General features: G+C 46.1%; 1 protein-coding gene across 1 annotated transcript in view; it reads left to right on the top strand.

The window, feature by feature from the left end:
- The window catches only part of TET1 (tet methylcytosine dioxygenase 1), a 144,605-nt gene that overhangs the window by 7,814 nt on the left and 125,307 nt on the right, over positions 1 to 11,484 (top strand). Inside the window, exon 2 of the mRNA XM_025395915.1 lies at positions 5,496 to 7,531. Within this exon, the coding sequence (XP_025251700.1) occupies positions 5,618 to 7,531 (1,914 nt within the window). The 5' untranslated portion in view covers positions 5,496 to 5,617. The remainder of the gene's footprint in view (positions 1 to 5,495; positions 7,532 to 11,484) is intronic.

The raw sequence follows: 11,484 nt of genomic DNA, 5'->3' as shown, positions 1-11,484 counted from the left end.
AAAAAACTAGCCGGGCGAGGTGGCGGGCGCCTGTAGTCCCAGCTACTCGGGAGGCTGAGGCAGGAGAATGGCGTGAACCCGGGAGGCGGAGCTTGCAGTGAGCTGAGATCCGGCCACTGCAGTCCAGCCTGGGTGACAGAGCAAGACTCCGTCTCAAAAAATAAATAAATAAATAAATAAATAAATAAATAAATAAATAAAGAGTAATACATCACCTAGACATTTTGGAGGCATTCCCAGACTCGGGGTTAGTCAGCGAATTAGCATTTCAAATAAAGTTATTCTTATCCCCAAAATGACAAACGACTTTTGAGTACAGACAACATAAAATTACCATACAGACCATATATAACAATAACTACCTAAAAAGCCTTCTTTGAAAGCTTTCCCTCATTTGACACGTACCCCAACATGTTATGAAATGGGGGGAAATTGTGTATCTTTTAATAAGTATTGTCTTGCACCTTAGCTATCTTTTTTGTTTGTTTGTTATTTATTTATTTATTTATTTATTTTTTTTTGAGACGGAGTCTCGCGCTGTGTCACCCAGGCTGGAGTGCAGTGGCGCGATCTCGGCTCACTGCAAGCTCCGCCTCCCAGGTTCAGGCCATTCTCCTGCCTCAGCCTCCGAGTAGCTGGGACTACAGGCGCCCACCACCACGCCCGGCTAGTTTTTTGTATTTTTAGTAGAGACGGGGTTTCACCATGTTAGCCAGGATGGTCTCGATCTCCTGACCTCGTGATCCGCCCGCCTCGGCCTCCCAAAGTGCTGGGATTACAGGCTTGAGCCACCGCGCCCGGCCTTTTGTATTTTTTAGTAGAGACGGGGTTTCACCGTGTTAGCCAGGATGGTCTCGATCTCCTGACCTCGTGATCCGCCCGTCTCGGCCTCCCAAAGTGCTGGGATTACAGGCTTGAGCCACCGCGCCCGGCCCTTTTTTTTTTTTTTTTTTTTTAGCTCCTATTTATGAAACACCTATCATGTGCGAGCCCTGTGCTAAGCCTTTACACATATTATTTCATTTTATTCTCATGATAACCCAGTGAGGTCAACACTATTAGACTTTCTTTTGTATTACACACGAAGAAACATAGGTATAAAGATACCAAGAAACTTGTCACAATCTACTAATATTTATAAACTGAAAACTGAACCCAGGTCAGCCTACTTCCAACGTCCATCTTTTTACTCTGCTACCCATGTCCCCTTACACTCAACCACAGATACCACAAGGATGAAACCAATGCCACTAGGTTTTTCCTGTGGGAGCCTATTGAAACCTCAAAACTACCTCATTTTTGATGAAGGAACATGGACTCAGTTAAGTAGTTCTCTGGACACATAGCTGGTGATCACAGATTCAAACCCAGGACTTTTTGATGTGAGATCATCTCTAGACCTGAAACTAACCAGTAGGTCCCAGGATTACCTGGGTCAGATCAGTAATTTTTAAACAGATTGAACCGGGGAGGGTTCCAGTGATTCTCCTGCCTCAGCCTCCCAAGTAGCTGGGATTACAGGCATGTACTACCACGACTGGCTAATTTTGTATTTTTAGTAGAGATGGAGTTTCTCCATGTTGGTCACTCTGGTCTCAAACTCCCGACCTCAGGTGATCTGCCCTTCTCAGCCTCCCATAGTGCTGGGATTACAGGCGTGAGCCACTGTGCCTTACCGGGTTTGTTTTTTTAATCTATTTTTAATTTTTCTCAGACTTTGGGAGGCTGAAGTGGGTAGATAACCTGAGGTCGCGAATTGGAGACCAGCCCGCTCAACATGCCAAGATCGTGCCATTGCACTCCAGCCTGGGCAATAAGAGCGAAACTCCTGGCCGGGCGGGTGGATCACGAGGTCAGGAGATCGAGACCATCCTGGCTAACACGGTGAAACCTCATCTCTACTAAAAATACAAAAAATTAGCCGGGCGTGGTGGCAGGCACCTGTAGTCCCAGCTACTCAGGAGGCATGGTGGCACATGCCTGTGGTCCCAGCTATTGGGGCAGCTGAGGTGGCAGGATTGCTTGAGCCCAGGAGGTTGAGGCTGTAGTGAGCTGAGTTTGCACTACTGCACTCCAGTCCGGGTGAGACCCTCTCTCAAAAAAAAAAAAAGAAAGAAAAAGACTTGTGGGATCTTTTAGAAGGAATTTTAGAACCAGCAGTCTTTGAATTGAGTCAGGAGAAAGAAAAGAGGGACATTTCTGGGTTTGGGGAGTGTCCACCACAATGCCTTCCTTAGACATAGCGGGTACTCAACAGATGTATTGGACCTGTGTGTTTTATCTGTAACCTAATTTGTCAATACTGTCTCCTGAGACTTTATGCTGTTTTGGTGTGCATGTGAAAAGCTCAAAATTTGTGGATTGTTAATTGGAATGTGGTAGGAAGTGTTGGATCTCCAGGGAGGAGAGTTTCTTACGTTATATAAACCTCTTCTTCTGGTTTAACCAGCTTTACTGTCAAACAGATGATACTTCTCCCTGTATAGGGATGTGCTCAGGAAAGAGATAATTTTTAAAGTATCCACATTTGTAAAGATTGGGATTTAAGCTTTAAAACACATATAATGGCTGGGCATGCTGGTTCACACCCGCAATCCCAGCACTTTGGGAGGCAGGGAGGGTTGCTTGGGGCCAGGAGTTCAAGGTTACAGTGAGGTATGATTATGTCACTGCACTGCAACCTGGGCAACAGAGGGAGACCTGTCTCAAAAAAATAAATACATAAAAATCAATAAAATCATGCATGAAACTACAAGGGGTGTGGTTTCTAATACAGAGAAAACCCCATGCTTACCTTATTTGAGGAACTTCATCAACTTAAATCATTTGTTGAGGCAACTAAAGAAGCTTTATAGTGAATCTAAGGTTTAAAGGATACTTTAGTTTTTTTTTTTTTTTTTTTAAATAATTTCAACTCTTCTTTTAGGTTCGGGGGTACATGTGCAGGTTTGTTACATGGGAATATTGTGTGATGCTGTGGTTTGGGGTGCAACTGCTCCTGTCACCCAGGTAGTGAACATAGTACCCAATAGTTTTTCTTTTTTTTTTTTTTGAAATGGAGTCTCGCTCTGTCACCCAGGCTGGAGTGCTGTGGTGCGATCTTGGCTCACTGCAACCTCTGCTTCCCAGGTTCAAGTGATTCTCCTGCCTCAGCCTCCCGAGTAGCTGGGATTACAGGTGCCCGCCACCATGCCCAGCTAATTTTTGTATTTTTAGTAGAGACGCAGTTTCACCATGTTGGCCAGGCTGGTCTCGAACTCCTGACCTCAAGTGATCCACCTGCCTCGGCCTCCCGAAGTGCTGGGATTACAGGCATTAGCCACCATATCCAGCCAGTACCAGATAGTTTTTCAACCCTTGTCTTCATCCCTCCCTCCTTCTCTAGTAGTCCTCAGTGTCTATTATGACCATCTTTATACCCATGAGTACCTGATAAGTGAGAGCAAAAGATATTTGGTTTTCTGTCCCTGCATTAATTCTCTTGGGATATTTTAGTACTTTCTGTGTTGACTATATTTTCTTTTGCAGTAAACAATTCTCAGTTCCATGATTTTAATTATTTAAAAAAATTTTAATTATTAAAAAAAATTACAGCGTGGTGGCTCACGCCTGTAATCCCAGCACTTTGGGAGGCCGAGGTGGGCGGATCACGAGGTCAGGAGATGGAGACCATCCTGGCTAACATGGTGAAACCCCGTCTCTACCAAAATTAAAAAAAAAATTTTTTTTTTTTTTTTTTTTTTGAGACAAGAGTCTCACTCTGTCGCCCAGGCTGGAGTGCGGTGGCGCGATCTTGGCTCACTGCAAGCGCCGCCTCCCGGGTTCACGCCATTCTCCTGCCTCAGCCTCTGGAGTAGCTGGGACTACAGGCACCCACCACCACGCCCGGCTAATTTTTTGTATTTTTAGTAGAGACGGGGTTTCACCATGTTAGCCAGGATGGTCTCGATCTCCTGACCTCATGTTCCAACCACCTCGGCCTCCCAAAGTGCTGGGATTAGAGGCATGAGCCAGCACGCCCAGCCCTGTTATTTCATTTCATTTCATTTCATTCCATTTCATTTTTTGAGATGGAGTCTCGCTCTGTCACCAAGGCTGGAGTGCAATGGCACAATCTCCTCTCACTATAACCTCCGCCTCTCATGTTCAAGTGATTCTCCTACCTCAGCCTCTTGAGTAGTTGGGTTTATAGGTGCGCACCACCATGCCCAGCAATTTTTTTTTTTTTTTTTTTGAGATGGAGTTTCACTCTTGTTGCCTAAGCTGGAGTGCAATGGCACAATCTCAGCTCACTGCAGCCTCCATCTCTCAGGTTCAAGCCATTTTCCTGCCTCAGCCTCCCGAGTAGCTGGAATTATAGGTGCCCACCACCACGCCCGGCTAATTTTTTTTGTATTTTTAGTGGAGACGGGGTTTCACTATGTTGGCCAGGCTGGTCTCAAACTCCTGACCTCGTGATCCGCCCACCTTGGCCTCCCAAAGTGCTGGGGTTAGAGGCGTGAGCCACCGCGCCTGGCCACTATTTTAATTTTTATTATTTATTTATTTATTTATTTTGAGACGGAGTCTGTCTCTGTCACCCATGCTGGAGTGCAGTGGCGCGATCTCGGCTCACTGCAAACTCCGCCTCCCAGGTTCACGCCATTCTCCTGCCTCAGCTTGCTGAGTAGCTGGGACTATAGGTGCCCACCACCACACCCGGCTAATTTTTTGTATTTTTAGTAGAGACAGGTTTTCACCGCGTTAGCCAGGATGATCTCAATCTCCTGACCTTGTGATCTGCCCGCCTCGGCCTCCCAAAGTGCTGGGATTACAGGCGTGAGCCACCACGCCTGGCAATTTTCGTATTGTTAGGAGAGACGGAGTTTCACCATGTTCACCAGACTGGTCTCGAACTCCTGACCTCGTGATCCACCTGCCTTGGCCTCCCAAAGTGCTGGGGTTACAGGCATAAGCCACCGCGCCTGGCTGCTATTTTTATTTTTATGAGATGGAGTCTGCCTGTGTTGCCCAAGCTGGTCTTGAACTCCTGGCCTCAAGTTATCTTCCTGCCTCAGTCTCCTAAAATGCTGGGATCACAGGCATGAACCACCGCTCTTGGTCCTTGCTTTTAAGTGGCCGGGCATGCTGGCTCACACCTGTAATCCCATTACTAGGGGAGGCCAAGGTAGGTGGATGACTTGAGCCCAGTTAAAGACCAGCCAGAGCAACATGGCGAAAACCAGTCTCTACAAAAAATACAAAAATTAGCTGGGTGTGATGGTGTGAGCCTGCAGTCCTAGCTACTTGGGGGGCTGAAGTGGGAAGATTGCTTGAGCCTGGGGAGGTCCAGGCTGTGGTGAGCTGTGATCATGCTTCTGCACTCCAACCTGGGCAACAGAATGAGATCCTGTCTCAGAAAAATAAAATAAAACAATTAGTAGTGAATATTCTATTTCAAATAGGGAAATGCATAGGAAAAAGACTCACTTCAGTGTTTTCTGTTGTTATTTCAGACCAAAACCTTGTGTGACTGAGCTCAAGAGCAGTGCATCCAGATTCTCCTCAGAAGTGAGACTTTCCAAAGGACCAATGACTCTGTTTCCTGTGCCCTTTCATTTTTTCCTACTCTGTAGCTATGTCTCGATCCCGCCATGCAAGGCCTTCCAGATTAGTCAGGAAGGAAGATGTAAACAAAAAAAAGAAAAACAGCCAACTACGAAAGACAACCAAGGGAGCCAACAAAAATGTGGCATCAGTCAAGACTTTAAGCCCTGGAAAATTAAAGCAATTAATTCAAGAAAGAGATGTTAAGAAAAAAACAGAACCTAAACCACCCATGCCAGTCAGAAGCCTTCTGACAAGAGCTGGAGCAGCACGCATGAATTTGGATAGGACTGAGGTTCTTTTTCAGAACCCAGAGTCCTTAACCTGCAATGGGTTTACAATGGCGCTACGAAGCACCTCTCTTAGCAGGCGACTCTCCCAACCCCCACTGGTCATAGCCAAATCCAAAAAGGTTCCACTTTCTAAGGGTTTAGAAAAGCAACATGATTGTGATTATAAGATACTCCCTGATTTGGGAGTAAAGCACTCAGAAAATGATTCGGTTCCAACGCAAGACACCCAAGTCCTTCCTGATATAGAGACTCTAATCAGTATACAAAATCCCTCTTTACTTAAAGGTAAGAGCCAAGAGACAACTCAGTCTTGGTCCCAAAGAGTTGAGGATTCCAAAATCAATATCCCTACCCACAGTGGCCCTGCAGCTGAGATCCTTCCTGGGCCACTGGAAGGGACATGCTGTGATGAAGGACTATTCTCTGAAGAGACATTTAATGATACCAGTGGTTCCCCAAAAATGTTTGCTCAGGACACAGTGTGTGCTCCTTTTCCCCAAAGAGCAACCCCCAAAGTTACCTCTCAAGGAAACCCCAGCATTCAGTTAGAAGAGTTGGGTTCACGAGTAGAATCTCTTAAGTTATCTGATTCTTACCTGGATCCCATTAAAAGTGAACATAATTGCTACCCCACCTCCAGTCTTAATAAGGTTATACCTGAATTGAACCTTAGAAACTGCTTGGCTCTTGGTGGGTCTACGTCTCCTACCTCTGTAATAAAATTCCTCTTGGCAGGCTCAAAACAAGCAACCCTTGGTGCTAAACCAGATCATCAAGAGGCCTTCAAAGCTACTGCAAATCAACAGGAAGTTTCTGATACCACCTCTTTCCTAGGACAGGCCTTTGGTGCTATCCCACATCAATGGGAACTTCCCGGTGCTGACCCACTTCATGGTGAGGCCCTGCGTGAGACCCCAGATCTACCAGAGATTCGTGGTGCTATTCCAGTCCAAGGAGAGGTCTTTGGTACTATTTTAGACCAACAGGAAACTCTTGGTATGAGTGGGAGTGTTGTCCCAGACTTGCCTGTCTTCCTTCCTGTTTCCCCAAATCCAGTTGCTACCTTTAATGCTCCTTCCAAATGGCCTGAGCCCCAAGGCGCTGTCTCATATGGACTTGCAGTCCAGGGTGCTATACAGATTTTGCCTTTGGGTTCAGGACACACTCCTCAATCATCATCAATCTCAGAGAAAAATTCATTACCTCCAGTAATGGCTATAAGCAATGTAGAAAATGAGAAGCAGGTTCATATAAGCTTCCTGCCAGCTAACACTCAGGGGTTCCCATTAGCCCCGGAGAGAGGACTCTTCCATGCTTCACTGGGTATGGCCCAACTCTCTCAGGCTGGTCCCAGCAAATCAGACAGAGGGAGCTCCCAGGTCAGTGTAACCAGCACAGTTCATGTTGTCAACACCACAGTGGTGACTATACCAGTGCCAATGGTCAGTACCTCCTCTTCTTCCTATACCACTTTGCTACCCACTTTGGAAAAGAAGAAAAGAAAGCGATGTGGGGTCTGCGAACCCTGCCAGCAGAAGACCAACTGTGGTGAATGTACTTACTGCAAGAACAGAAAGAACAGCCATCAGATCTGTAAGAAAAGAAAATGTGAGGAGCTGAAAAAGAAACCATCTGTCCTTGTGCCTCTGGAGGTAAGCAGACAGTCAAAGGGCGGGGAGACAGCTGATACTTGGTATAGTGATCTATATGCAGAGACACCTCTAGTGTCTCTGTGTAATAGTGAATTGTTTCACTATTACGTATTTTTACTTTGGTACAATGTTACTTTAAGTTATCCATACAAGAATTCCTGGACCTACCTGAAGTATGTCTTATGCAGTGATGCCTTAGCTAGCTTATTTTTAGAATTTGTCCCAGAAAACTAGAACATACAGTTTTTTCTCATTACAGGATTTGATGGAAATGTAGAGAAATTGTATGAAATGTGGTTTTGCAAAGATTTCCCCTATGCCTCTTTTGGCTAGTTGTGTGTCTTTTTTGGCAGTCACAGATTTAAAAATTAAGAGTGGAACAAATTCATTAACTCCATAGCAGCCTGAAAAACCAGAGGAATTAAACATCTTTCCTTTTCAAAGAATACAGTTGCATCCCTAATCTTGAAACTTTGCTTTGGAGATACAGCAATAATACAGCTTTTGTCTCAACTTTTGGTGAGTGATTTCTACCTGCTCTACTAACCTCATAGGGTTGTTGGGATTAAAGGAAAATGGCTTGTAAACTCAAGTAATATACAAACATTAGTTCTTATTATAGTTAATGAACCTAAGGTAGTTAAAGGATCTGTTGATTTAGAATTTATTTAAAAACTTTTAGGGAGCTTGGTTAAAACTCAATATTACTTTTTCGGCCTTTTGAAACACCTGTCAAATATGATGTTTTATAATTTTTAGATTACACATTAAAGTTATGTTTATTATGTCTATTATGAATGCAGGTATAGTAGAATAGATGGACTTAGAAGTATTGTAGGCCTGGTGTGGTAGCTCATGCCTGTAATCCCAACACTTTGAAAGGCCAAGGCGGGCAGATCACTTGAAGTCAGGAGTTTGGGACCAGCCTGGCCGACATGGTGAAACCCCATCTCTACTAAAAATACAAAAATTAGCTGGGTGTGGTGGCAGTTGCCTGCAATCCCAGCTACTCTGGAGGCTGAGGCAGGAAAATCAGTTGAACCCAGGAGGCAGAGGTTACAGTGAGCCAAGATTCCAGCCTAGGCCACAAAAGCGAAACTCTGTCTCAAAAATAAATAAATAAATAAATAAAGTATTGTGGCCGGGCATGGTGGCTTACACCTGTAATCCCAGGACTTTGGGAGGCCAAGGTGGCGGATCACTTGAGGTCAGGAGTTCGAGACCAACGTGGGGTGAAACCCCATCTCTACTAAAAGTACAAAATTAGCCGGGCATAATGGTGCACACAGGTAGTCCCAGCTACTCAGGAGGCTGAGGCAGCAGAATCGCTTGAACCCAAGAGGTGGAGGTTTCAGTGAGACATGATCGCACCACTGACCTACAGCCTGGACAACAAGAGTGAAACTCCATCTCAAAAAATAAAAATAAAAAATAAATAAATAAATGAATGAATAAATAAAAATGTTGTGAGGCTGGTCACGGTGGCTCACACCCGTAATCCCAGAACTTTGGGAGACTGAGGTGGACAGATCACTTGAGGCCAGGAGTTTGAGACCAACCTGGCCAACCTGGCTAAACCCCATCTCTACTAACAATATAAAAATTAGCCAGGAGTAGTGGTGCATGCCTGTAGTCCCAGCTACTCTGGAGGCTCAGGCACAAGAATCACTTGAACCTGGGAAGCAGAGGTTGCAGCGAGTGGAGATTGCACCACGGCACTCCAGCAGGGGCAACAGGGAGAGACCCTGTCTCAAAAAAAAAAACACAAAAAAAAACGTATTGTGAGGTTTAGGCCAGGCATGGTGGCTCATGTCTGTAATCCCAGCACTTTGGGAGGGCTCAGACAGGTGGACTGCTTAAGCCAAGGAGGTCGAAATCAGTCTGGGCAACATGGCAAGACCTAATCTCTACTAAAGATACAAAGCTAGCTCTGGATGATGGCACGTTCCTGTAGTCCCCACTACTTGGGAGGCTGCAGTGAGAGGATCGCCTGAGCCTGGGAAGTCAAGGCTGCAGTGAACAGTGATGGTGCCACTGCATTCTAGCCTGGGTGACAGCAATGAGACCCTGTCTCAAAAAAAAAAAAAAAAAAAAGGATTGTGAACTTAAAATTCAGTAAACTGTTTCTATTTCTTTTTTGGTTTTCATTTTCTTTTCTGAGACAGAGTCTCACTCTGTCATCCAGGCTGAAGTGCAGTGTCATAATCTCGGCTCCCAAGTTCAAGCAACCTCTGCCTCCCAAGTTCAAGCAACCTCTGCCTCCCAAGTTCAAGTGATTCTCTCTTGCTTCAGCCTCCTGCGTAGCTGGGATTACAGGCGCCCACCACCATACCTGGCTAATTTTTGCTTTTTTTTTTTTTTTTTTTTTTTTGAGACGGAGTCTCGCTCTGCCGCCCAGGCTGGAGTGCAGTGGCCGGATCTCTGCTCACTGCAAGCTCCGCCTCCCGGGTTCACGCCATTCTCCTGCCTCAGCCTTCCGAGTAGCTGGGACTACAGGCGCCCGCCACTGCGCCCGGCTAGTTTTTTGTATTTTTTAGTAGAGACGGGGTTTCACCATGTTAGCCAGGATGGTCTCGATCTCCTGACCTCGTGATCCGCCCGTCTCGGCCTCCCAAAGTGCTGGGATTACAGGCTTGAGCCACCGCGCCCGGCCAATTTTTGCATTTTTAATGGAGACAGGGTTTTGCCTTGTTGGCCAAGCTGGTCTCCAACTCCTGACCTCAGTTGATCTGCCTGCGTCAGCCTCCCAAAGTGCTGCGATTACAGGCATGAGCCACTGTTCCTGGCCTTCTATTTCACTCTTGACTTAAATTATCAGTTTAAAAATGCTAACTTTGGCTGGGTACAGTGGCTCATGCCTGTAATCCCAGCACTTTGGGAGGCCAATGCAGGCGGATCACGAGGTCAGGAGATCGAGACCATCCTGATTAACACGGTGAAACTCCGTCTCTATTTAAAAATACAAAAACTTAGCCGGGCGTGGTGGCGGGCGTCTGTAGTCCCAGCTACTCAGGAGGCTGAGGCAGGAGAATGGTGTGAACCTGGGAAGCGGAGCTTGCAGTGAGCCAAGATGGCACCACTGCACTCCAGCCTGGGCGACAGTGCAAGACTCCATCTCAAAAAAAAAAAAAAAAAAAAAATGCTGACTTTCGCTGCTCATGGTGGCTCACGGCGGTAACCCCAGCACTTCGAGAGGCTGAGGGGAGAGGATTACTTGAGGCCAGGAGTTTGAGACCAATATAAGCAACACAGCAAGACCTCATTAAAAAAAAAAAAAAAAAAAAAAAAAAAAAAAAACCACATAGGTGGTCCGGGTGCGTTGACTCACGCCTGTAATCCCAGAACTTTGGGAGGCCAAAGTGGGCAGATCACCTGAAGTCAGGAGTTTGAGACCAGCCTGGCCAACATGGTAAAACCCTATCTCTACTAAAAATACAAAAATTAGCAGAGCATGGTGATGCACACCTGTAATCCCAGCTACTCAGGAGGCTGAGGCAGGAGAATCTCTTGAACCTGGAGGGGCGCGCTGCAGTGAGCCGAGATTGCGCAATTGCACTCCAGCATGGGTGACAGAGCAAGACACTGTCTCAAAAAACAAGAAACACGGCCGGGCGCGGTGGCTCAAGCCTGTAATCCCAGCACTTTGGGAGGCCGAGACGGGCGGATCACGAGGTCAAGAGATCGAGACCATCCTGGCTAACACGGTGAAACCCCGTCTCTACTAAAAAATACAAAAAACTAGCCGGGCGCGGTGGCGGGCGCCTGTAGTCCCAACTACTCCGGAGGCTGAGGCAGGAGAATGGCGTGAACCCAGGAGGCGGAGCTTGCAGTGAGCTGAGATCCGGCCACTGCACTCCGGCCTGGGCGGCAGAGCGAGACTCCGTCTCAAAAAAAAAAAAAAAAAAACAAAAAAAAAAAAAAAAAAAAAAAAAAAAAAAAAAACAAAAAAAAAA

This window comes from Theropithecus gelada, chromosome 9, assembly GCF_003255815.1.
Source record: "Theropithecus gelada isolate Dixy chromosome 9, Tgel_1.0, whole genome shotgun sequence".
NCBI lineage: Eukaryota > Metazoa > Chordata > Mammalia > Primates > Cercopithecidae > Theropithecus > Theropithecus gelada.
This window is presented reverse-complemented; position numbering and strand designations above follow the sequence as displayed.